We start from the raw sequence: 27,245 nt of genomic DNA, 5'->3' as shown, positions 1-27,245 counted from the left end.
GTCAGCCAGAGGTCTCTAGCAGGTTCGTGAGCAGAGCTCGATGGCGGTAGCTAGCCACTTCTCGTTTTATCCTCAGTATATGGTGATCAGGCTTGCTGGTTCTAAATACAGAAATTGTGTTTAGCTATTAAAACCCATCCTTATCTTGCGGACAATGTCATCCACACCTAAATTACATAATCTTCATGCAGTTCCGAAGTTTCATGTGCTGGTTTCTGAAGATACCTCAGTTTAATAAACCGGTGTTTCCTAGACTTCAACTGAATGTTGTAATCTCTCCTGCTTTATAATGGAGGATTTAATGTAGGTTTAATGTAATGTAGGTTCGTGTAGGACATTAACCGGCATCATGTCACATCCAACTCTGGAAATTTAGCTTAATCTTGGACTACAAATTTGGATAGGAAACTAGAGAGTGAGAGAAGAGGAAACAAACTAACTCATTGTTCTCTGTTGATTTACTAAAAAAGAAAAGAAAAATAGAGCTGTTTATAGGTATTTTTAAACACCTAGAACCATTTTTTACACCATCAAATTATCATTTGGAGGGAGATCAGCTCCAGTGCAGTAAAATTAAATAATTGTTAACCTAAACCTGAAGAGACTTGCTTTTCCTGGTCTTCTAAATGAATCCTACCAATCTCTGGCTTAAAAAAATGATTAAATTATTGGTTGAAGGGCAGTCCTAAATCTTTGGGGACATAGTAATTGTGGCTTAAGCTAAAGAGAAAATAATTCACAGGGCTGAAGTAAGAAAAGTCGAAAGGAATACATGCACCCACAAGGCTTGCTTGCCTGATTAAAATTCTAAACAATGATTTGGCATGTCACCGTGGTTCGGTTCAGTGCATGAGGATGGGGGAAATCTTGTTCTTTTTTATCTAAACGTTTCAACATGTTCCTGTAATTCCCTAGGAAAGGGAACATAAAGGAAAAACAACCAACAAGAAATGGCTTTACGGTGGAGTTTCAGCTCTGGCTAAGCTGAACTAATTAATGCCTACTGAGAAACCATCTGCACGGCCTTCCTCAACTGGTTGGGAGCGGGGGGATAAAAATGGAGGAAAAGAAGGCAAGAAAGAACTGGACCTTCTGGCTGTAATGTTTTTTGGGTGCAAGAACTGGACACCTGAAACCCTCTGTAGGCTAAGAATATTATTTCGGGCAGGACGTGCTGCCCTCGAAGCTCAGGTGCGCGGATACGCAGTGCTGAGAGCAAAAACAACCCTAAGTACCCAAGAAGCAGCATCTGGAGTAAATAAGAGAGGAGGAAAAGCCCTGTCACTAGGAAAAGCTGTAAAACATTTATAGTCTTTATTGTTCAAAGTTCTTAGTGCACGGGGGAAACTAAACAGGAAAGGATTAAAAGAGCCTAATTGGCTCTTGTAATCTTCACCTTTCTGCCGCTTGCGAGGTATTCCCTCCTCTCCTTGAGAGGAGAAGGGGGTAGTAGGTAGAGAGGAGAAAAGAAGGATTCCTCCTTTTACAGAGAAGTAAAACTGTAAGCAACAATTAAGGCCAAAATTATGTTGATCACTTGAAAGGCAGAGGCAGGACTCCCACCCCCCACCCCACCCCCAGAGCACTTAAACTTTTATGACCTCCAGTCTTCCTGCAGAAAACCCCCATTTCTCCCCCCACCATGAAGCTGCTTCCTATGCAGTTAGAGCTAAGACTTTATTGTCCCTTTGAATGTACACTAATCGGTCACCACCTCCAAATACGCATTGCATAACCATGACAAAGTAAATAAATACAGAATGATGCGTCTGCCCACATATATTATATATATGACACAGAGAAACACCTCAGCCTGGTTCTGGTGCATGCATATATATATATACATGGTGAGAAAAAGGAATCCTGCGAGTTTGCCAGACGGGTGGCCTAGGGGAGAAAGCAGTTATAGAAGGGTTCTTGGGAGTTCCTAACTTGGTTTTTACTTGCACAAATAGCCTGTGTAGGGATAAGCTTTCTTTTGTCCTGGTTTATTTTATTTTATTTTGTTTTATTATTTTATTTTATTTTTTTGTCAAGCAATTATAAGATAAGAGGTATAAGTATAAACATAGTTATGAATACATGAAATGGGTAGATGTAAGAAAAATAAAAGAAACAATAGGACAGGGACAGTAGGCACGTTGGTGCGCTTATGCACGCCCCCTACAGACCTCTTAGGAAAAGGGTGAGGTCAATAGCAGACAATCTAAGGTTAAAGTTTTGGGGGTTTGGGGAAGAAACCACAGAGTCAGGTAGAGTATTCCAGACATTGACCTCTCTGTTGCTGAAGTCGTATTTCCTGCAATCAAGTTTGGTGCGGTTTACCTTGAGTTTGTATCTATTGTGTGCTCTTGTATTGTTGTGATTGAAGCTGAAGTAGTCATTGACAGGTAGGACATTGCAATATATAATTTTATATACTATACTTAGATCAGACTGAAGGCGGCGTAGTTCTAGGTTTTCTAGGTCTAGAATTTCAAATCTGGTGGCATAAGGTATTCTGCAACAAATAGAGGAGCGGAGAACTCTTCTTGTGAAATATTTCTGGAATTTTTCAACTGTATTAATATCAGATACGTAATGCGGATTCCAGGCTGATGAGCTGTATTCAAATATTGGTCTAGCAAATGTTTTGTATGCTCTAGTTAGTAGTGTGATTTTACCAGAGAAAAAGCTACGCAACTTTAAAAGTTTAAAACTTTAAAAGTTGTATCTGTATAAGTTGATAATGCTGATATTTTTTTCATGTTTACAAATAAAGAACGTATAACATTTCCCTTAGAGGTCTGAACTCAACCGATAATTCTTAAATTGAACTCAGTATCCTAAGGCAATTCCCTCTGAGGTTTACTCTATTTATTATAGATGCCCTTGATACACAGTTTTCCTTCTTCACTTTATTTGCCCCGAACTGCGAGATGGGTGGCATACAAACTGAACAAATAAAAATAAATAAATAAATACAATCCCATTTATTTCTTTAGAATGATAAGCGGAATTTAGTTTCCTTACGATCATTGCCTGGGTCATTACAATAAGAAACATTTCTCGAAATACGAAGTATGACTGGCACAACCTTTTTCCTATGTAATTTTCTCCATTTTTTTTGGCGTCGATGGAAAGAGATGTTCACATAAACTTGTTGCTTTTTAAAACTAGATTCCCAGAGCCGTGGAGTAAAATTGAGAGGGTTGAATTTGTGTATTTCTTTTTACAGAAAGTAGGAGTGACGGGGGCACATGATCCCCAGGTCCGCTGCCCATCAGTCATCGAGTTTGGAAAATATGAAATCCACACCTGGTATTCTTCTCCATATCCCCAAGAATATTCCAGGTAGGAAGCACCTTTTGTGATGTGCGGTGTGTTGCCCACTGGAACTTTTTGCCATCGCTGGAAGTAAAACTATGACATGTTTATCTGATACACTCCTTCTTTTAACCTCCCTTAAAAATGGGAGGGTGGCGGGGGGGGGGGCATGTCAGACGGAGAAAGGAAATAGTAGCCAGCAGTGTAATAAACATAAGAAGGATGCAGATAAAATTTTGGAAGGTAAAGTAAAGAATATGCTGGCTGATTTTACAACAAGCTTGTTTCCTGAATTTATTTTTCGAAAGAGTCCTTTTCGTAGAGGTTTTATAGGAGAGAGTAAAGAATTACATTTGAGTGTGATGGTTGGTGTACAGTTAAATCAGTAGGTTTGGTAGTATATAATATTGAGCCTCTGGTGACTTTCCTCATAACCCTTTTTGCACTGCGCCCGTTTGAGCTTGGAAAATACATTCCCTACTTTGTCTGCTTCTGCTTCTTCTTCTTATTGATGGATATGCAGGCAGTCCTCAACTTATGGCCACCATTGAGCCCCAAATTTATCCTGCAAAGTGAGACATTTCTTAAGTGGCTTTTGCCCCATTCAGTGACTTTTCTTGCCACCGTTGCTAAGCGAATCAATGCCCCTGTTAAAGTTAGTAACACAGTTCTGTGAATCTGGCTTCCTCCATTGAGTTTGCTTGTCAGAAGGTCACCAGAGGAGATGTCACGACCAACCCTGGGAAGGCTGCAGTGGTCACAAGTGTGAAAAATGACCTTAAGTCACCTTTTTCAGTGCCGTCCTACCTTCAAACGGACACTAAATGGACTGTTGTAAATGAAGGACTGCCTGTATCATGCCGGAAGTCAGCTTAAGTAGTCTTTCGCTTAGGCCTCTGCAGGTCTCCCTCTGATCCAATCTGCTCTTTGGTTTAATACTGTACAATGAATAATTATTTAAGAGAAAACACTTTCTTGCTCTTGTTATTTGTTGCAAGGATTGAGAACTGCAGGGATTATATTGCTTAGCTCTTTGAAAGTTACTTTTTTCTTTAGCTACGTAGAAGAATATATATAACTTTATTACAGTCATACACCAGCAATAGACATCACTATTTACAATAGATATAAAAAATACTGACACATTATAATACGTTAATAGTGGATAAAAACATCTGTTAAGAAAATACATGTTCTCAAACAATTAGGGGCACTCCCTGGTTTATATGAGTGGAGAGCCAATAAGTATGTGTGTAAATATCATTTTCCAAAGATTGTTCTATCTCCAAAAATTGTCACAAATTGACAGCTAAAATTCTGTAACCAATTTTTTTCTAGTAGACATTACAGCAACACCTTTAGCTATATATATATATATACGCTTTTCTTTAATAAACATAAAAACTCTGTGTCTATATGAACAGCGTGTTGTTTGAGTACAGTTAGTTTTGAACAACAAAAAGTGAATAAGCATAATGGTAATCCTATATGTATCATTGATAATAATCACATAATAATAGTAACATTGGTTATCCATACCAGGAAGCTTTCCTTATATAATTCATCATTCTTTTAGTCTCTTTAATTTCTAACCTCTGTTTCTATTAGCCATTGCTAAACATGTTAAAAAGTATTCAGTTGCTTTCTTCTCCTTTATTTTTAGTATTAATCTGTCCATCTCTGTGCATTCTAATATTTTTTATTGTACTTTCATCTAAAGAGATCTCTTCATTTTTCCACTGTTGTGCAAAGACAATTCTTGCTGCTATTAACACATGTAAAATTAAATATGTAGTCCCTTTATTATATTGTTCTGGTAAAATACCCCCCAGAATATTTCTAGTTTAAAATTAATGTATTAGTTTATTATTTTTTTCTAACCGTGTATGTATTTTGGTTCAGTATTTTTTTTTGCCTTTTTTCTTTAGTTCTGAGTGGGTATTAACTGGTTTGTATTTTTTTCAGGTTGCCCAAGTTGTACATTTGTGAATTCTGTCTCAAATACATGAAAAGCAGAACTATTCTCCAGCAGCACACGAAGAAATGTGGTTGGTTTCATCCCCCAGCCAATGAAATATACAGAAAGAGTAATGTCTCAGTTTTCGAGGTAAATTTCAACGGCTCTTAACTGCTGTTTGTCCCCAATAAAACAGGCAGCGTAGTTCACAATGAATTTTCACAGCAAGTTCTGAACCAAGGAATAGGAACTAGCTCTAGAACACAGAAATATAATCTGAATAGTCTCTGGGTATGTTGTTTGCAGAGTCCTGGGCAGCCAGCAATTTTTAGTGAAGGTACAGTGGGTGAGAATATGATTTATGCTCACATGTTTCTGCTGAAAATTTCTGCCTTCTACATTGGCTTTTTAAATACCATTTCCAAAAAGAGTTCTGTTTCACGATTTAGGAGTAGTAGTGTTTTAGGTACTCTTTAAATAAGGTTATAAATTCTTGCCCATATAAACAAATCTAAGTGGTTGCTAAGCTTAGGAATATGGGTTGCCTGGGGGGGGGGGAGGGCAAAGGTCAGAGTAGTGAAGCTTTCCAACTGCTCTCTTAATGCTTTCAAAAATGGATGTTTTCCCTGTTCGCTCTAATATTATTTGGCCAGGATGTCGTATTCTATTGTGGTTTTGTGATGAGGATACACTCAATTAATCTACTTCTCACTTTGAAGGTGGATGGCAACGTCAGTACTATTTACTGCCAGAACTTATGTCTATTGGCAAAACTCTTCCTGGACCATAAGACTCTGTACTATGACGTGGAGCCATTTCTTTTCTATGTGCTAACGCAAAACGATATGAAGGGCTGTCACCTCGTCGGCTACTTCTCCAAGGTGAGGGTGCAGGCGTTGAAACCTGGCTTTTGATGTGCGGGAACCCTGCAAGGGTGTGTCCTCAAAGTCACCAAGAAATGAACTGAGTTTGAAGGGGACTTTAGTTTCATTTTGCAGCCCTGGGCGTTGGTTCTCTTCTGACCCTCTCAACAGAGGGAAATAAGCTTCTGTAGTGTAAAAAAGCTACTATAAAATGTGGAGTTTGGAAATCCATTTAAATGATGCTAGCTATGTATAGGAACAGCCATTTCCTTAGCTGAATATTTCAGTTTTTACACGCCTTGTGTATATATGTGTGTGTGTGTGTGTGTGTGTGTGTGTGTGTGTATTCATTCATATTCTTAAGTTTTCGTGGGTACTTACCTGTATGGCATTCAGCTTTGTTCAGGTATTTTCCCACATCATTGTAGTTGTGCTTTTAAAGTTGTAGCAACGTTTCGGCAGAATCTCATCTGCCATCATCAGGCTTCTGTATTATATACAGAATATACAGTATACACAATACAGAAGCCTGATGATGGCAGATGAGATTCTGCTGAAACGCTACACTAACTTAAAAGCACATCCATAATGATGTGGGAAAATACCCGAACAAAGCTGAATGCCATACATATAGTACTCGAAAACTTAAGAGTGTGTGTATGTATGTATGTATGTATGTATGTGTATATATATTGTGTGTGTGTGTGTGTGTGTGTGTGTGTTGTGTGTGTGTGTATGTATGTATGTATATATATATATATATATATATATATATATATATATATATACACGCTAATTATTAGGATAGTAAATGCTGCATTCAGCATCAATCCCCCATGTTTTTTTGCTTGCCCCCATCCCCCAACACCACTTCTGAAACTATGATATAATTTGTGCAAAAATATAATTTTTCCTTCCCCTTTCTCTGGCTTTTTTCTTTTGCCGTCGCATTAAGCCCCCTGTGCTGATTCTTTATCTCTGCAAATTACCTTTGAAATTAGTTCTGAACTGCATTCTAGTGGCTATAATTGGGCTGGTGTTTTCAGTGTGCGAATTCAAAGTGATTCCGCCGTCATTCTTCCAAAAGTCTGCTGGATTTTTAACTGCCCGAGGGACTTCTGAAGCAGTGGGTGCATTTTTTCCCCCTATCCCTTTTAAAACTCTGTCTAGACAGATCCAGGGAACTGAAGCAGTTAACACGCCTGGCTTTCTCTTCATCCTGCCTTGAAACAGAGTGTATCCTCCGAGGAGGGTGAATTCCAGCTTCGGCGGTTCTAAAGGGAGGTTTTAAATCACTTCCTCATCCCTTGGGTAGCGAAGAGTACAGCTAGTTGGTGAAGTAAACATTCATTGTTGGCGCTGCTCCTCAAATCAGATGCTGACCTCATTGCAGAGCTTTTGTTTTGCGCCCCTGAAAAAAAAGACACACACACACACACACACACACACACACACACACAACATGGCCTTCGTATTCCTCCTGCATAGACGGGGTCCAGGCGTGAAGGCTTAAGACTGGCCTTTTGCAGAAACTGTTCTGCTGGGAGAAGAAATTTTCCAGGACGTGTGTGTGTGTGTGTGAGTGTGTGTGTGTGTGTGTGTGTGTGTGTGTGTGTGTGTGTGTGTGTGTGTAGAGGGGAGGAAATAACCATGCTGTGTAGTTCAGCTAGCCTGCTTACAGAATGGGGCGGGGTGCAGGGTATGCCTGCTGGATGGTAGTTCTGCTGTAAGGGCCTAAATCCTCTGTTTTTTTTTTGGGAGATGCTGCAGATCTTCAATTTCCACTCGGCAAGGCAAGGCAAGGCAAGAAGTGTGTGTGTGTGTTTGTGTGTGTGTGAGAGAGAGAGAGAGAGAGAGAGAGAGATTCGTGATGACAAGGCAGTGTTGAATAGGTTAAAAACATCATCAAAGAAACGAAGACCTAGGAATCAAGGCAGAGCTTAAATACAATAGTAGCATTTCGGGAAATACAAAAACATTCAAACAGCTACTGTTCAAATGGTTCACAAATTGCTCCAGAAATACTGTTTTCCAGAAGGACAGCAGGGGCAGAGGTGTGTGTGTGTGTGTGTGTGTGTGTCCAAATTGGTTTGAGGGGAACTGCTACTCCAAAGGAGAGAAGCAACAACAAGAACAGCACACCTCCTGGGTCCCACAAGGTGGCATTATTTTATAGATGGGCCCGGAGTATGCCCACCATGCCAGGTCTCATAGGACAGACTGGCATAACGCTGAGGCCAGTATTCCCATATATATACACGTATACGTATGCGTATACAGGCGAAATACCCCTCACGCATTATCACGAAATCCCCAGAACCAGTTTTGGAAAGTCGCAAAGAAGCAAGTAGGGAGAGCCAGAGTCATTTGGATGAAACACTGCTGGATTTCAGGAACCAAACCCATCTTTCTTCCCCCAGCCCCACCCTTCCCAAATAATTAGAGCCTTGCTGTTGTTCTTCCACCGGAGACGTGTTTTTCTCCTGACTCCCCGATGGAATTACACCTGTGTCCTCGGCTGGAATATTCCCCTCCGTATTAATTATTGCCCTAAAGAACTTCTTCCGTGCTTTTAATAACTGGATTCTCCCACCCACCCCTTTTTCCTTTCTCTCTCTCTTTTTCTCTAGGAGAAGCACTGCCAGCAGAAATACAACGTCTCCTGCATCATGATTCTTCCCCAGTACCAACGCAGGGGCTACGGCAGATTCCTCATTGACTTCAGTAAGGCCCCCTTCTTATTTTATATTTTTCTGGGTTGGTTGGTTTTATTTTTATTTTTTTAAATTTTCCCCTGTTCTAACTTGGCTTTACGGTTTACGGAGGGTATAATTCGCCTTCGACTGATTTGGCTGGATGTGACTTCAAAAGGATTCTTTACCTGAATCAGCTCTTATTTTGCAAATCCAGGAAACCTCTGCTCTCCACCTCTTAACTCTTTTTTTTTTTTTGGTGAAAGTTAATGTTTTATTTGTTTGTGTGTGTGTGTGTGTGTGTGTGTGTCTTACATCATCACCTTCCTTTTTTCCTCCCCCGTTGCATGTCCATTCAGCGGTCTTAAATTAACAATCCTGTTTTAAATCTGAATTTTGTTTTTATCCAGAAGTCCATTCCGGTAAATTGTTGCTAATTTAGATCATAGTTATACAATACCGCAGTAGCTCAGTGGTTAAGACGCTGGGCTTGTTGTCTGAAAAGCCAGCAGCCCAGGTTCGAGACCCGAGCGCCATGTGATGCGGTGAACTCTCATCCTCATCCCATCTCCTGCCCACCTAGAAGTTTGAAAGCATGCAAACGTGAGGAGAAAATGAAAAGAAAAGAAAGCTCAGGACCATATTTGTTGGAAATATATGGAAGAGGGCTTCATCCTGCAGGGGATCGATTGTGGCTAAGAGGAAGAGGAGAAGGAAGAAGAAGAGGAAGAAGAAAGAAGAGGAGGAGGAGGAAGAAGTTGAAGAAGTAGAAGGAAGAAGAAGGAAGAAGAAGAAGGAAGAAGAGGAGGCGGAGGTGGAAGAAGAAGTAGAAGAAGGAAGAAGAAGAAAAGGAAGAGGAAGAAGGAAGAAGAGGAGGAAGAAGAAGGTAGGAGAGGAGGAGGAGGAGGAAGTAATAGAAAAAGAAGAAGGAAGAAGAGGAAGAAGAAGAAGGAAGAGGAGGAGGAGGAGGAAGAAGAGGGAGAAGAAGAAGAAAAAAGAAAGAATAAATACATCTTTCCGTGACATCATGTTGGCCACATGACCATGGAAACGTCTTTGGACAGCGCTGACTGAATGGCCTTGAAACAGGGATGAGCATCGCCCCCTATAGTCAGCAACAACTAGCCGAGTAAAATCCACAGGGACTCCTTTACCTTTACTTTATGTAGTAGTGGTGCTGTTACACCTCTATTTAGGTCCATCAGCCTTGGGGACTGGGATGGCTTGCTTGAATCTCACCAGGGAGCCTGAGGGGCGGCCAGTGGCTATCTGGAGACGCCCTGTGTTGCATGCTAGGTTCCAACCAAATAAGCAAGCAAGCAAGCAAGCAAGCAAGCAAGCAAACGAAGGTTTCCTGCCTAGTCGTGTCCATCTCTAGGGGGTGGTGCTCATCTCCATTTCTTAGCCAGGGGGACCATGTAGTCATGTGGCTAGCGTGACTATATACCGAGGTGCATAGAACGTGGTTACCTTCCTTCCAAAGTGGTATCTATTTATTCACTGGCTGGAGAATTCTTTGGAGTTGAAGTCCACAAGCCTTTAAAGGTGCTAAGGTTGGAAATGCCTGCTCCAGATCCTTTGATTTGTCCCAAGTTTGGATTACTCCAGTTTGCAAAGGGAGAATCGATGGAAATTCTGTGATTCTGTCTTAGAACCATAACTTACAGAGCAAAGAGGTGAATTTAGAGTCGTAAACGACTGCTGTGCATGGGAAAAATACAGGTGTATTACTGTACCAATCTGAAAGTTCAGGCAGTGCTGGGGAAGAGACCTCAGCGTTATTTGAGAAAGAGGAAGTACTCTGGTTATTCTTTTTAGTTGCTCTTAAAGATTAGAAAATCTGATACATGCGGATTGTTTTAATTTTTTTTTTTTTAAGAATCTTGAATTGTGCATGGAAGTCAACTAAGTTGGATAGCAACTGACAGGAAATATAAAGCAATGCAGTGCTTTCTGGAGAGGAAGAGAAGTCCCATTTTCAAAGCCAAACTAAGCCAAACTCTACTCATTTTCCCCTTCATCTTTAAATGAGAAGAGGCTCATTTGTGCAGGCAGCTTCCTATGTCACGGAAAGTGAGCTGCGCACATGATGTGCCCTAAAGGGATGCTGACATTTCAGTCCTCATTATCTGGAACTGAACTCCATGCGCTGATAGCAATTTCTAGCTGGAGTTCCAGCTCTTTTCACCTTCTTTAAGTAATTGCTTGTGTACCACCTTGTTGCTGTCTGGTGCATTTGAAAAGCTCAGTGATCGCTCCTGAATCCCAGGCCTTTAGACGAGTCTCTGAATTGACTTCGTTACCAGCTTGCTGAAGGTGAAGTGTGAGCTGAAGGCTGGGGAGGAAAACCCTCTCAATCATGAGAGCTTCTTTGTATTAATTGTAGAACATGGATGACTGGAATTTAATTTTTATAAAGCCAGGGCGTGTAAATGAATTACGATTCCCCGACTTTAAGGTGAAAAATCATTCTAATTAGCTTCCTTGATTTGGTCAATTCTTGATCGTAGGAGGCCTTGACGCTACCAATATACAGGTAGTCAGTGCTTGACTTATTGAGCCCAAAATTTCTGTTACTACGCGAGACATTCGTTAAGAGGATTTAGTCTCATTTTACGAGCTTTCTTGCCAAAGTTCTTAATTGAATCACTGCAGTTCTTAAATTAGGGACACGGTTATGAAGTTAAGTTAATCTTAGAACAGAGTTGGAAGGGACACCTTGGAGTTCTTCTAATCCAACCCCCTGCTTAGGCAGGAAACTCTATACCGTTTCAGACAAGTGGCTGTCCATCCTCTGGCTTCCCCATGGACTGGTTGCAAAAGGTGATCACATGATCCCAGGACACTACAGCCGTCATAAATACGAGCCAGTTGCCAAGCGTCCGAATTCAGATCACACGGCCACGGGGATGATGCAAAGGTCCATAAGTGTGAAAAATGGTCATAAGTCATTTCCCCCCAGTGCTGTTGTAATTGAGAGCTCCAGCTCTAGGCCACAGCACCACTCTTGGAAGGGACCTTCCAGTGTGTGTTTATAGTCTACCTGGACCTCATTCTCTAGCGTTTCCTTCAGTAGAACTGGTGCCAAAGCCCTTCTCTGCCTTGGAAGAATTACTTGTTTTCCGTGAAAATTGAGATTTTGGTTAAAGGGGGTCCATATGACTATGGTTTTCACATGTCCGTCCATCTGCTGAAAAATCTCAGCTCTTTATGAAAATCCCCCTTGATGTCTGCCTCCTTTTCTTGACGAAACTGTGGAGAAGGTAGCATTTACTAATACGTATTAGATTTCCATCCCATTTTTTGTACAGGAGCTGAAGGCAAGCTCCCTGAGATAGATGTTCATAAGGACCAGAGTAACAACTTATTGGTCGTAACAGTTTGTTTTGTGAATTCCCCCCACCAAGAGATGTGTTTCAGGCCCCCTTAAAAGGTAAAGGTTCCTCTGCACATATGTGCTAGTCGTTTCCGGCTCTAGGGGGCGGTACTCATCTCCGTTGCAAAGCCGAAGAAGAGCCAGCGCTGTCCGAAGACGTCTCCGTGGTCATCTGGCTGGCATGACTAAACGCCAAAGGTGCACGGAACGCTGTTACCTTCCCACCAAAGTGGTGTCAGAGTATATTCATGAACTGGAATAGAGTTTACTAGCAAGGTCAGCCAGTGAGAGCTGAATTGAAGGCTGAAACTTAAAAGAGAGAATCTGGATGTGGTTTATCTCTGTTCTGTGCTCAGCTCTAAAGTGAAAGAGAAACTAAATTGCTTGTCTACTGAAGTTGAGTTGCTGTTAAGCTCTGAGCCTGTGTGCTTCTATTTGAGTTTGCTCCGTGTTGAAGTAATCTACAACTGGTATTGTAAAATTCACTTGTGTTTATAAAGAAGTTAAATGAAGCCTCAGCCATCTGTGTTTACTTTTCTGGCGCTGAATTTATGCTGCAATACTTTGAACAAGTGGTCCCTATTTTTCTACTTGCATTTTTTTTTACATGCTTTCGAGCTGCTGGATTGGCAGAAGCTGGGACAAGGAACGGGAACTCACTCCGTTATGCGGCGCTGGGGATTCAAACCGCCGACCTGCCGACCTTCCTGATTGACAAGCTCAGCCTCTTAGCCCCTGAGCCATCCTTAGCTGCTCCCAACTCTTGCTATTTCCTAACCTGAGAAGAGTTGGGTGGTCCTGAGCCCTTTCTGCTATTTCCTAGGTTATCTCCTCTCAAAACGTGAAGGCCAGGCAGGATCCCCGGAGAAGCCGCTGTCTGATTTGGGTCGTCTTTCCTACATGGCATACTGGAAAAGTGTAATCTTGGAGTGCCTTTATCACCAAAACGACAAGCAGATCAGCATCAAGAAGTTAAGCAAACTGACCGGCATCTGTCCTCAAGACATCACCTCGACCCTCCATCACCTGCGCATGCTTGATTTCCGTAACGATCAGTGAGTATCTCATTTCCTTCTCTCACGGAATCGGGTGGCTCGGGAAAGGGCAGGATTATGGTCAGGGCTGATTCTGTAGATGCAAAAATCCCCCCCAAATGCAATTAGCCCTTGTGCTATCAAGGTTATTCTTGAGAGGGTTGTTTCCGCGCCCCTTCAATCTCAGAAGTCAGGGTGAATTTAGAGAGCCAGAGAAGCGACTGAGGGGTTAAAATAGGAATGGAGAGGCTAGAATAGAATTAGAATTAGAATTAGAATTGCAGAGGGACCTTGGAGGTCTTCTAGTCCAACCTCTTGCCTAGGCAGGAAACCCTATAGTATTTCAGATAAATGGTTGTCCAATCTCTTCTTAAAAACTTCCAGTGTTGGAGCATTTACAACTTCTGGAGGCAAATTGTTCCACTGATCAACTGTTCTCACTGTCAGGAAATTTCTCCTGAGTTTTAAGTTGCTGGATTAATTTCCACCCATTGCTTCCTGCCCTGCCCTCAGGTGCTTTGCAGAATAGCTTGACTCCCTCTTCTTTGGGGCAGCCCCTGAGTATATTGGACCATTGCTATCATGTCTCCCCTAGTCCTCCTTTTCATCAACCTAGACATACCGAGTTCCAGCAACCGCTCTTCGTGTGGGTTGATGCATTTTATGAGCCCAACCAATGCGGCTGATTTCATCTCAAGGGTCTCTCTGACATTTCGAAGGCCCCAAGCTTACAGCGGTGAGCAACGGCTGCACCGCTTAGTAGCAAATGCTTAGTAATGCACCTCTCCTCTGAGTCTTCCAGTCGCCTTTTTTTTCTCCCTCCATTTCCACGTTTGAGACATGAACTTGATGCCATGTGACTGAAGCCGCCCATCCTTTTTCTCCTTCCTCAGATTTGTGATTGTTCGGCGGGAAAAACTTATCCAAGACCACATGGCGAAGCTGAAACAGAACACCCGGCCTGTAGTCGTGGACCCAGAATGTCTGCGCTGGACCCCGGTCATCGTCTCAAACTCGGTGGTTTCCGAGGATGAAGAGGATGATCCCGAAGAGACAGAAATCGAGGTCCCACCGCAGTTGCGGGAGAGAGACATTGAGGTCAGAATGCGAGGCATTTATGCGTTACTAGCTGGACACCCATGCTTCGCTATGTGTGGTCAGGTTTAGTTTTTGGGGAGGAAAATAAGGGGGGAAAATTGAGCCTCTGCCTACCAGCATCTATCGGTATTCATCTGGCTAGTGTCCTGTCAGTGTGTGAGAGAGTTGAGGGATGTTTGGAAACGGTAGTATTTGCTGTGTGAGCAAGAAGGAGACAGCAAGGAGCCTGGGCGTGGCTTAGCTCAACTGTTCTGTAGTAAAGCTGTTTGGTGCTGCTGTGAAACTGAAACTCCCCTCCTCTGCTTGTGTTTTGCATTTGGAAGAGATTTCTTTTCAGGTGAGGAGTAGGAGTCGAACTCCTTAGCATCAGAGCGTGTTAATAATAATAATATAGGAAATACTAATGCTCTGATGGCCATGTCAAAAAATCCTTTCTTAGTGAGCACCTAGAAGCCAAAAGGAACATATATGCCAAATTTCAAGTTTGTAGGCTTTACGGTTCTGGAGATTTTGTGATGATGCGTGAGCGGTCTTTTGCTTTTATATATAGAGAGATGATAAATTGTTAAGTAGTATAGAATCACAGAATAACAGAGTTTATGGAAGTCTTCTAGTCCAACATACTCCTTAAGAAGGAGACCCTATACAGTCCCAGACAAATGGTGGTCCAGTGTCTTCTTAAAAACCTCCAGTGATGGCGCACCCATAACTTCAGGACACAATCTGTTTAATTGTTCTCATGCTCAGGAAGTTTTTCCTTAGTTCCAGGTTAAATCTTCCTTTAATTATCTTCCCTCCATTACTTCTTGCCCTGCCCATAGATGCTTTGGAAAATATATTAGCTTCCAGCTCCCAGAATTCCCTAGCCGGCATGCTGACTGAAGAATTCTGAGACTGAAGCCCGTATATCCATATGCAATGAAGAAATGGAGCCTGTAGAGATTCTCAGCCCTCCAGGTCATGGTTGTCCCAAAGGGGATTTTTTCAGGAGGCAACTGGACTTTCTTGGTTTTCTTCGAAGCTTCTTCAGCTCTGATTGGATGGTGGGGAAGGAAAGGATTTATATTCCTTGCAGACAGCTGGTCATTTGCATCTTTTTAGAGGGTTGTTGAGGCCACTTGGAGGTTTATCTGTGCCCTCCGGGTCACCTGAATAGGGTAAAAAGTTCCTGTAGGCTGCATTACTCCATTAGCACTACCCAGGTGACTCTGAGGACACAGATAAACCTCCTAATGGCCTCAATAACCTCCTAAAAAGATGCAAATGACCAGAGCTGTCTGCAAGGAATATAAATCCTACCCTTCCCCACCATCCAGTCAGAGCTGAAGAAGCTTCTTGGAAGAGAAGCGAAACGTCTTCGAAGAAAAACCAAGAAAGTCCAGTTGCCTCCTGAAAAAAGCCCCTTTGGGACCAAGTGAGATATTGTGGTCTAGCAGTTCAGGCTACTGGAAAGAGGCCTCGCCCTTTTTCAGAAATCTGCCTGGAAGCAAAGCACATTCCCTAATTTTTTCCCCCTTCAAGCTCACTTCCTTTGCTTACCTCTTGAAGGGCGTTGAAAGTCCCCCCCTCACTCGGCCTGGTCCTGCCACGCCTCCCATGGCTTCAGTCACCAATATCATAACCATGTTTTAATTTCTTTTCTTTTTTTTAAAAAAAAGGATCCCAGATCTACCAGTCCCAGGAGCTTGGTTGTTTTTTATTTTTATGGCAGCCAGAAAAAAATAATAATTTCTTTTTATACCCCACCCCGCCATCCTCTCCCCTGTCGTCTCCCCCCAGGTGATAAAGTGCGTCTCCTGGGAGAGGAAAGAGCGAGAGCCTTGCTTTCCACTGGAGAGTGAAACCAAGCCGGAGGTTCTCCCGGTCAACCCCCTGCGATCTGGCAAGCAAAGTCTTCCCCTCAGCGGTCTTCCCGCCAACAGCCACACGCCGCGCAGGGGCCGGTGGAGCCGCAAGAACAAAAAGCTGCGGGAATCCTTTACCGAGAAGGACCCAAAGCTGACCTTGGAGGAGAAGTCGGCAATGGCCAGGGCGGCCGATGCGGCGAGTGCCAGGAAAAGGCGGCGGCAGCGGCGGCGGCAGCGGCGGTGGTGGTGGCGGCCTCTCGAGGGAGGTTTGCCGAGTGCGAAGAGAAGGCGGCGCCCTCCCAGGGACAGTGTGGGAAATGCGAGGAGAAGGCCCCGACTCCCCGAGGGCACTTTGGCAAAGAGGAAGAGAAGCCGGCCTCCGCCCAGGGGCCCTTTGGCAAAGGCGAGAAGGCCCCCGTCGGCCAGAGGCGGTGCAGCGAAGGCTTGGAGGCCTGGAAAGGGCAGATGAAAGCCCTCGAGCCCCTGAAAAGCCGGCTCTCGGAGCAGTGCGACCGGCTAGCCCGGCGACACAGCGACGGGGACCGCACGGCGCTCAGGCACTTCAGCGAGAGCAGCGAAGACGAAGATGAGGAGCCTGCCAGCCCCTGCTCCAGCTCCCCACCGGTTCTCACCAAGCCGGCGTTGAAGCGGAAGGTGCGTTTCTGCCTCTCCACCATTTGGGGTGGGGTCCCCCTTCCAAACTTGGTAACTTTAAGCCTCGTGGACTTCAACTCCCAGAATTCTCCAGCCAGCGTACGCTGGCTGGAGAATTCTGGGAGTTGAAGTCCACGAGGCTTAAAGTTGCCAAGTTTGGAGACCTCTGGTTTGGGGGCTCAGGAGAATGGCGCATTAAACAAAAATGACAAGCATTCAGCATTGGGCCTCAAATGGACTCTTGGACCCCTTGCTGGTTTTCCATCCAAGTTTGGTTAAGTGAGGAGCCTCGGTGGTTGCAGCAGTTACGGTGCCGTACTGCAAGCTACTTTTGCTGCCGCCAGCTTCCTACAATTTGGCTGTTTGAATCTCACCAGGCTCCAGGTTGACTCAATCTTCCGTCCTCCCGAGGTGGGAAAAATGAGGACCCAGATTGTTGGGGGCAAGAGGTGGACTCTGTAAACCGCTTAGAGAGGGCTGCAAAGCACTGTGAAGCGGCATATAAGTCTTAAGTGCTTTTGGGAAGGGAGGGAGGAAGAAGGAAAGAGGGAAGGAAGGAGCTGTGGTTAACGTGTAGTACTGCAGGCTAATTCTGCCAAATGCCAGCAGTTCAATCCTCACCAGGCTCCAGGTTGACTCAACCTTCCATCCTTCCAAGGTGGGTAAACTGAGGACTCAAATTGTTGAGGGAAAGAAGCTGACTCTATTGCTTAGAGGAGGCCTGTAAAGAGGTGTAAAAGTCTGAGTGCCCTTCCTTCCTTCCTTCCTTCCTTCCTTCCTTCCTTCCTTCCTTCCTTCCTTCCTTCCTTCCTTCCTTCCTTCCTTCCTCCCTCCCTCCCTCCCTCCCTCCCTCCCTCCCTCCCTCCTTCTGGTTAGAATGCAGTATTGCAGGCCAACACAGTCATCAGTCACATTTTTCAGTGCCCTTGTAACTTTGAACAATCACTAAATGAACTGTTGTAAGTCGAGGACTAGCTGTAAATGTACAATCTGCTTTTTTTTAAAAAAAATTCCCATACGTATTTTGTGATTCTGGGTGCCTTAAATGCCAGAAGTAATAATGAAGCGTTGGTAGCCAAGTTTCCTTATTTATCTGCCAGACGTCGGACAAGTGGTTTGTATGACAGACTATCTAAAAATGGAATTAATAATGGTTAGGTTTCATTGAAACCGGGGAAATCTAAGACATTAATATACGCTTCACATCCTGTGGGCTGAGTTCATGCAACACCCTAAGCCAGGGCTCCTCAAACCTGGCAGATTTAAGACTTGTGGACTTCAACTCCCAGAATTCTCCCAATTCTGGGAGTTGAAGTCTACAAATCTTAAAGTTGCCAGGTTTGGAGATCTCTGCCCTAAATCAAGATACCTTTTATGACTGTTTTTAATTGTGAGGAGCTGCCTTCCATTGAGTGGATCAAAAAATATAGAAATACAGAGCCACGGAGCTGGAAGGGACCCTGGAGGTCTTCTAGCCCAACCCCTACCCAAGGCAGGAAAACGTATACCACCTGAGATAAATGAATATCTAATATTTTTCTTGAAGACTTTCGGTGATGGAAGACCAGCAACTATGGGAGGGAAGCAGATCCGTTGACTAATTTTTCTCACCGATGCTTATGATAAACATCGATAAACAGATGCTTATGAGCTATCAGATGGTGGAGATAACTTTGCAGTGTTTTTTTTTTTCCTCACCATGTTGTTATTGTTGTTGTTTCCTTTTCTTTCTCTGGACTGTCCTGCGCAGAAGCCCATTCCCCGAAAGAGACGAGTCCGTAAGCGGAAACACCACAACAGCAGCGTGGTTACCGAAACGATCTCGGAAACAACGGAAGTCCTAGACGAGCCGTTTGAGGACTCGGATTCCGAGCGGCCCATGCCTCAGCTGGAGCCCACCTTTGAAATGGGAGATGAGGAGGAGGAGGAGGAGGAGGAAGAGGAAGAAGAGGAGGAGGAGGAGGAAGAGGAGGAGGAGGAGGAAGAGGAGGAAGAGGAGGAGGAGGAAGAAAGCGAATTGTTCTCTCGGGGATATCTCCGCCGTCTCTCTCCACAGGATTCCCTGAGGCATAGGCCCCCCTTAAAGAGAGGAAGTCAGGAAGAAGAGGAATCCGATGATATGGCCGGTAGGTTTTCTGATCCTCTGATTCCGTGTTTCATCTGAATCCAGGACGGTTGATGTCTTCCCTCCCTTAGTATTTATTCCTCCAGAATGTCCAAACTTGGCATTCTGTAAATGTCCAGTCAGTTGGTACGTGGCTTAGGCAGGCACACTCAATATCTTGGTATGTGAGAATGATCTTGGGAGACAGGGCAAAGAGAGGAAACGGTGTGACGGTCAGATAAAAGGCAGATGGGCCCGCAGCGGGAATGTTGGCAAGAGAAGACGACTCAGAAGACACGCACCCTGTCCCTAGTGTCTTGGCCAGTAAAGGGGACGGGCTGGTGATTTGGACTTTCAAATTTGCAAGATTGTGGTAACCCAATTAAATTAGCTTATCGGGTCTTCTTCCCTCTCTGGATGACACCCATCTAGCTGCCCGCCCTGTTCTACCGGAGTAACTTCCTGTGTTTTTGAACCCAAAAGAACCAAACAAACGTTTGCCATAGAGAGCAGAACTCATCTCTGCTTCCTCGCCAAGGGACCCAACATTTTCCAAAGACGCTTCTGTGGTCATCTGGCTGGTGTGACTATATGGTGGATAGTAATTCAGGGACGCGGTGGCTAAGAGGCTGAGCTTGTCGATCAGAAAGGTCGGCAGTTTGGCGGTTCGAATCCCTAGCGCCACGTCATGGAGTGAGCTCCCGCTCCTTGTCCCAGCAGCTTCTGCCAACCAAGCCGTTCGAAAGCACGTAAAAAAATGCAAGTCGAAAAACAGGGACCCCTTTGGTGGGAAGGGAACAGCATTCCGTGCACATTCGGCGTTTAGTCCTGCCGGCCACATGACCACGGAGACGTCTTCGGACAGCGCTGGCTCTTCTTCGGCTTTGTCACGGAGACGAGCAGCGCCCCTCCCCCAGAGCCGGAAACGACTAGCACGGATCTGCAAGGAGGGGATCCTTTGCCTTTAATTCAGGGAAAAAAGGAAGGAGGAAGTGGGGAATAGGCAGGATACAAAACTTAGGAAGAAACCTCAGCCCTACAGGGAGATGGGGGAAAATGGTGAGAAATAGCTCAGCTAGCCGGAGATAAATTTGCTGAAATCCCTGTAAATAAACGTTCCTGCTTGCGGGAGAAGCAAACCCCCCGAAGCAGCTGTGCTTCTGCAGTCCAAGCAGAAGTTCTTCTGACCTTGGTTCCATCCGATAAGGTTACCCAGCGTCGTCCCTGCCAGCCAGCCCACTTGGTATTGGTATTTTCAGCCCACAGCTGCTGCTTAGGGGGGCCCCAGAACTGGCAGGAGCAGGCCAGGCACGCACTACCCTCTAGCCGTCTTAGCTTTTAGATTGCCTGAGGTTTTCATTGAGATCCTTTGAAAATCTGGCCCAGGATTAAAACTCTGCCTAAGGCTGATGCCTAAGAGAGCGGCCTTCCGAGGGTGAAGCTGAAGATTCTGGCGTGGGATAGAAAAGGAGGCCACTTGAGGAAGGAGGGGCGTGAGCATATATTTTGCATCCATCCATACGTTCTCCCTCCCCTCTCGGCAGCCCTCATCTCATCCAGGACTAAACTAAAATTAGAAAGTAGCGTGACATATTTTTAGCCCAGTAGAACGTTGCTTTCAAATTGCGTTTGTTCAGACATACCAGGGTGAGCTCCCTTGCCAGGAGAAACAGCGTGGGGAAGTTGTGTGAATGGCTTCTTAGCCCTTCCGCAGGTATCACCCAAATCTTTTAATTGACATCTTAAAATAGCAGTCACTCACCCACCCATCCACCCACCCACCCTGAGTGCTTTCTGGAATATGCCTCTTAAATTGAGGTTTTTGTTTTTGTTTTAAACAGCTAGTCTCCCGCCTGCAAAATGCTTGTGCCAAATTAGATATAATGATATCCAATCACACACAGATGCCTAATAAAAAGTTGTTTTCCATTGACAGGTCTCTCTCAGTGGTTGACTAGTAGATTGAAAGGAGGTTGGAGCACCTGCGATCAAGGTGGTTTTATGTGGATTGAATAGATGGAGCATTAGTACATGATGAGACTTCCCACCTTGTAATGTGATGGACGTCAAAATCTACCTTCCTGTGTGATGGGTCCCCAACAAAATGCCGAATTGTTTTCCTGGCTCTTCCCCACCTACCCTCTTACTTTCAGCAGTGCCTGCATCACAGCACACTAGTCAATTATGAAGATGACTCTTTAGATCTAACCTTGACAGCTTTAAGACACTAAGATGCTGGCTGGGGAATTCTGAGAGTTGAAATCCGCGTGTCTCCCAAAAGTGCTTTTCCAAGAGGCGGCTGGACTTGCTGGTTTTTCTTTGAAGACGTTTCGCCTCTCATCCAAGAAGCTTCTTCAGCTTTGACTTCCACACCATCCGGTCAGAGCTGGAGAAGCTTCTTGGATGAGAAGCAAAACATCTTCCAAAGAAAAAAGCAGAAAGTCCAGTTGTCTCTTGGGGAAAAAAAAAAAAAAGGCACCTTTGGGACAACCAGGAACAGGATGACCGAGAATCTCCATCGACATGTGTCTTACAGTTACCTGAAGGTTGGGAAACCCTGCTTTGGATCAGGGGATCCCAACCTTTTGGGCACCAGGAACTGGTTTCTTTGTGGGCCATTTTTTTTCCCCGCAGGTGGGAGAAGCGGGCATGGGTTGGCGTGCTGCCTGGTTCCTGCTTGTGCGCTGATAGGGCTTTGATGACTTGCACAGCCCGGTTCCTGGTGGGCCGTGGACTGGTGCCAGGAGGTTGGGGACCCCTGCTTTAGATGGTCCCCTTGGTGCACCGGTAATGTGCTATGTCAGTGGCAGCGTGCCGTAAATTTCGATCTAATACTATGCCTGAGAAAGTATTGCTTCGTTGCACCTACAGTGTGTGTTCAGATGCAGCCTTCAAAGACTCTCTTTTCACCCCAGGTCTTTGATGAGGGAGGGTGATAACCCCTCCCTCCATCGCTCTTCCCATCTTTTATCTTTAGTTTTTATGTTTTTATTGATTTGATTGTAATTCCCCCTCCCCCCCCCTTTGTTTGATTGTTGTGAGTCACCCAGCGTTGCCAAGAGATGGGTAGCATACAAGTTCAACTTAATACGGTACGTCTGTCAGATGCTGACCGTTGGATTTGGGATTTTTGTCCTCCTAGTGCGTCCTTCCCAAAGACCTGAGATAGGCAGATGGGGAGGTTTGATGGAGTTAGAGAGGAATTGTCTCAGGATGTCAGCTGTCCTAAGTAAAGCTGCCTTTTGGATCTGACTGGTGGAGAATTTGTCAATGCTGGTGGTGCTCTGGTTGTTTTGGGATTGTACCCAAGGCGCCCATGACCGTTGATACTATCCTCATTTTTATTTTGCCACATCGTTCAATTTCTTTTTGTAGGTCTTTGTATTATGTTACCTTCTCCAGGTCTTTCTCTTTGGTTCTGCTGTCTCCAGGTACAGCCACGTCCAGCATCCAGACCATTTTTGGGCAGTTGTTAATGTTAATTGTTGTTATTATTATGGTTGGTCACTCATGATTATTGTTGTTTTATTATTATTTTCTAGAAATATTTCAGTATCATACGCGTTAAGTCTAGGAGTTGAGAAGTCTAATTTTCCCAGTTTCAGACCTTGAAACAAATTGGACGACTTTCCCAATTACACCGGCCCAGAATGTAGTAGACAAAATTTTTGTGTGATTTTGTGAGTATATATAGGGTTGAAAAGTTGACTTAATATGGTTGCACTTGACTTAGCCAATAATGTGGGGCAGTCTTCTGCAACAGTGAGAGTAAGGGGTATAGTTTTCCCACCCCCCAAATTCTAACTATTTCAGACCAAATATGTCTCTGAGAAAATGAAAAAGACAATAATGAATATTATTGTTCTTATTAACAGTGCTTGATAACATTTCACAGGTGGCAGGATTTTGAGAAAATTACTTTATTGAATCATTACAGATCACCAGTGTAAACAAACATCATTGATCCGCTCTAGATTTTGGCAGTGCTAACAGTAAATAATTGTGGATTGCTGTTCCAAAGTTGACGCCTTCTGTTTTGCATTCTCTTCAGATTCTCCTACTTTGAAACCCGTTTCCTTGCTGAGAAAATGCGAATCACTGGATTCTCCACTCCAGCCTGGCACTTCCACCCCCATGAAAAAGAAGAAAGGCTGGCCCAAGGGCAAGAGCCGTAAGCCCATCCACTGGAAGAAAAGGCCCGGGCGCAAGCCAGGCTTTCAACTGAGGAGGGGGAAAGTCCGAGCACCTGCTTCAGAGGAGACCACCGATCTCATGGAACCTTGCTCCAAATCAGGGCGTAAGATGAAAGTGCAAGACGAGGAAGAGCTGGCTGAGGAGAAGGAAGAACTTCTGCCCAGTGCTGAAGAAAGGAAGGATGAAGATGGGCCTCCGGAAGTTGGCGATTTAGGAGAAGAGGAAGATATTATGCCTGCTAGAGAAGCGAGGGTAACATCTCCCGTAGACAGCAGCAACAGCCCAGAAATGGACTCTAAAGAGCCTGAACTGGAGGAAGACGTGGAGAAGCCTCAAGTCCTCGAAGACCAGAGGCCGCCGTCCGAAGAAGAGCAGCAGGACGCAGAGGAACCCGAGCACGACCAGGAAGAGGAAGAAGAGGAAGTGGCCGCTGTCGCCAACCAGCACGAAGACCACGATGCCGACGACGAAGAAGACGATGGCCACCTGGGCTCGGTCAAAAAGGATGAGCTGGAAGAGCAGGCTGAGAAGGAAGGGCTGAAGGAAGACCCCGAAGTCCAGGAGCCTTTTTTAGAAACAAGCACACAGGACGATAGAGAAGAGGACGCCAAGAACAAGAGCGAAGGCGAGGGCAATTCCGAGGAGGATGCGGTGTCCCACGAGACGTCGGTCGGGTCAGACCCGGTTCCCGTCTCGGAAGACGATCCAGAGGAAGAGCAGCACCCCAAGGAAGGGCTGATGGAGCTGAAGGAAGACGAGCCGATCCCTCACAGTGAACTGGACCTCGAAACGGTCCAGGCCGTGCAGTCCTTGACGCAAGAGGAAGACAACCACGAGCACGACGTGGCTTATCAGGACTGCGAGGAGACGCTGGCCGCTTGCCAGAACCTGCAGAGCTACACCCAAGCCGAGGAGGACCCCCAGATGCCGATGGTGGAGGACTGCCAGGCCTCCGAACACAACAGCCCCATCTCCTCGGTCCAGTCTCACCCCAGCCAGTCGGTGCGCTCCGTCAGCAGCCCCAGCGTGCCTGGTGCCCTGGAGAGCAGCTACACCCAGATCAGCCCCGAGCAGGGCTCCCTGTCGGCCCCTTCTATGCAGAACATGGAGACCAGCCCGATGATGGACGTGCCTTCGGTGTCGGACCATTCCCAGCAGGTGGTGGACAGCGGCTTCAGCGACCTGGGCAGCATCGAGAGCACCACGGAGAACTACGAGAACCCCAGCAGCTACGACTCCACCATGGGGGGCAGCATCTGCGGCAACGCCTCCTCGCAGAGCAGCTGCTCCTACGGGGGCCTCTCCTCCTCCAGCAGCCTGACCCAGAACAGCTGCGTGGTCACCCAGCAGATGGCGGGCATGGGCAGCAGCTGCAGCCTCATGCCCCAAGGCAGCGTCCCGCCAGCCGCCAACTGCAATATCAAGTCTCCCCAGAGCTGCGTGGTGGAGAGACCCCCGAGTAACCAGCAAGCCGCGGCGCAGCCTCCCAGGCCCAGCAGCCCCAGCAGCCCCAGCCCCCTCCGGCACAGCAGCAACAACAGCAGCAGCAACAACAACAGCAGCAGCAGCAGCAGCAGCCGCGCAGCAGCAACAACAGCAGCAGCAGCAGCAGCAGCCGTCCCTGTCGCAGTGTAGCATGAACAACAGTTTCACTCCGGCGCCGATGATCATGGAGATCCCGGAATCGGGCAGCCCCGGCAACATCAGCATCTATGAGAGGCTCCCCGGGGACTTTGGGGCCGGCGGTTACTCCCAGCCGTCAGCCACCTTCAGCTTGGCCAAGCTGCAGCAGCTGACCAACACCATTATGGACCCGCACGCCATGCCTTACAGCCATTCCTCCGCGGTGACATCCTATGCAACCAGCGTGTCTTTGTCGAACACGGGCCTGGCGCAGTTGGCCCCCTCGCACCCTCTGGCCGGAGCGGCCCAAGCACAAGCCACCATGACCCCCCCGCCCAACCTGGCCCCCACCACCATGAACCTGACCTCTCCCTTGCTCCAGTGCAACATGTCCACCACCAACCTCGGCATCCCTCACACCCAGCGGCTGCAAGGCCAGATGCCGGTCAAGGGCCACATCTCCATCCGGTCGAAGTCGGCTCCGCTGCCCTCGGCCGCGGCCCACCAGCAGCAGCTCTACGGCCGCAGCCCTCCGGCGGTGGCCATGCAGGCCAGTCCCCGGGCCCTGGCCGTCCAGCGGGGGATGAATATGGGGGTGAACCTGATGCCGGCCACCCCGTACAACGTCAACTCCATGAACATGAACACCCTGAACGCCATGAACAGCTACCGGATGCCTCAGCCCATGATGAACAGCAGCTACCACAGCAACCCGGCCTACATGAACCAGACGGCCCAGTATCCTATGCAGATGCAGATGGGGATGATGGGTAGCCAGGCCTACCCCCAGCAGCCTATGCAGCCCAACCCCCACGGGAACATGATGTACACGGGCCCCTCGCACCACAGCTACATGAACGCCGCCGGCGTCCCCAAGCAGTCGCTCAACGGCCCCTACATGAGGAGATGAGCAGGATGAGGCCCCGCCCGCCCCGCCGCCCGGCCCCGCCGCCCGCCCCCCCCCCAGAAACTTCTCGCTCAATCAAGGAAACTTTTATACTGACAGACGGGAAAAAAAAAAAATCAGAGACAACGGACCTGTTTAATTTTTTTTCTTTCCCCCAATTAAATATTGCTGTAGATCTTAGATAGGGTTTTTTCGTTCCTTTCGGATTATTTTAATTTTAATTTTATTATTTTTTAAAGGGGCCTGGTCTCTTTTTTTTTTCTTTTTTCTTTTTATTTTAGCCACCACCTTCCTTCCTCCCTCCCTCCCTCCCTCCCTCCCTCCCTCTCCTTCCTTCCTTCCTTCCTTCCTTCCTTCCTTCCTCCCTTCCTCCCTTCCTCCCTCCCTCTCCTTCCTTCCTTCCTTCCTTCCTTCCTTCCTCCCTTCCTCCCTTCCTCCCTCCCTTCCTCCCTCCCTCCCTCCCTCCTTCCTTCTCCTTCCTTCCTTCCTTCCTTCCTTCTTTCCTTCCTTCCTTCCTTCCTTCCTTCCTCCCTCCCTCCCTCCCTCCCTCCCCCTTCCTTCCTTCCTTCCTTCCTTCCTTCCTTCCTTCCTTCTCTCTTCTTCCTTCCTCCTCCCTCCCTCCTCCCTCCCTCCCTCCCTCCCTCCCTCTCCTTCCTTCCTTCCTTCCTTCCTTCCTCCCTCCCTCTCCTTCCTTCCTTCCTTCCTTCCTTCCTTCCTTCTTTCCTTCCTTCCTTCCTTCCTCCCTCCCTCTCCTTCCTTCCTTCCTTCCTTCTTTCCTTCCTTCCTTCCTTCCTTCCTCCCTCCCTCCTCCCTCCCTCCCTCCCTTCCTTCCTTCCTTCCTTCCTTCCTTCCTTCCTTCCTTCTTTCCTTCCTTCCTCCCTCCCTCCCTCCCTCCCTCCCTCCCTCCCTCCCTCCCTTCCTTCCTTCCTTCCTTCTTTCCACAATCTGGAAACGCTTCACCGTTCCAATCTCATTTTGGGGGTGGGGGGGGGGACTGGGTTTGGGGATCCCAATTTTTTTTCTTTCTCCCCCTCCCTCTTTTTTTCCGTCGGGGGGCGGGGAGGAGAGGGATTGAAAACGTGCACGCCGTATATATTCCCATCATCGGACTTAGAGAATTGAGTCCTGACTTTGCCAGAACCGCCTGGGCAAAGAGTCCGCGGCCTCTTTGTTTTTAAGGTGCGGGAAGTCTTTTTCTCCTCTTGACTCCTTGTGTCCAGCTCTTCAGGTGGCCCAATCCTGAAGGGTCAGAGCCTTCCCACCTTCGGCCTTGCCCTCGGCTTTGTGGCAGTGCACGGAGCCCAAAGCAAATTCTCGGAGCCTCTGTTGCCATTTCCCCCCAAATACAGGAACTGAATAGTTGGTATTTTGTTTTTCCTCCTCCTCCTCCTCCTCCCTCCCCCTTTTCCTCCTCTTCCTCCTCCTCCCTCCCCCTCCCCCCCCTCCTCCTCCTCTCTCTCATTCTCTCTCTCCTTGGGTGAACTGAAATACGGTTTAAATGTAACTAAAGTGCACCCTTGTCACATATCCAAGCCAGAACTGTGTCCTCCAGTCCAGCCAAAAAAAACGGGGGTGGTGGTGGAAGAAGC

At 46.4% G+C, this 27,245-nt stretch overlaps 1 protein-coding gene across 1 annotated transcript in view; it reads left to right on the top strand.

The window, feature by feature from the left end:
* The window catches only part of KAT6A (lysine acetyltransferase 6A), a 59,445-nt gene extending 33,749 nt beyond the window's left edge, over positions 1-25,696 (top strand). The window contains 12 exon segments of the mRNA XM_026715177.2: positions 3,218-3,333; positions 5,272-5,413; positions 5,983-6,144; positions 8,757-8,850; positions 13,019-13,250; positions 14,123-14,327; positions 16,107-16,353; positions 16,356-16,828; positions 18,579-18,954; positions 22,984-24,618; positions 24,621-24,704; positions 24,707-25,696. Coding sequence (XP_026570962.2) covers positions 3,218-3,333; positions 5,272-5,413; positions 5,983-6,144; positions 8,757-8,850; positions 13,019-13,250; positions 14,123-14,327; positions 16,107-16,353; positions 16,356-16,828; positions 18,579-18,954; positions 22,984-24,618; positions 24,621-24,704; positions 24,707-25,659 — 4,719 coding nt within the window. The 3' untranslated portion in view covers positions 25,660-25,696.
* The last annotated feature ends 1,549 nt before the right edge of the window (positions 25,697-27,245 follow it).

Source organism: Pseudonaja textilis, chromosome 9 (assembly GCF_049901715.1).
Source record: "Pseudonaja textilis isolate UNSWEBS1 chromosome 9, rPseTex1.2, whole genome shotgun sequence".
NCBI lineage: Eukaryota > Metazoa > Chordata > Lepidosauria > Squamata > Elapidae > Pseudonaja > Pseudonaja textilis.
This window is presented reverse-complemented; position numbering and strand designations above follow the sequence as displayed.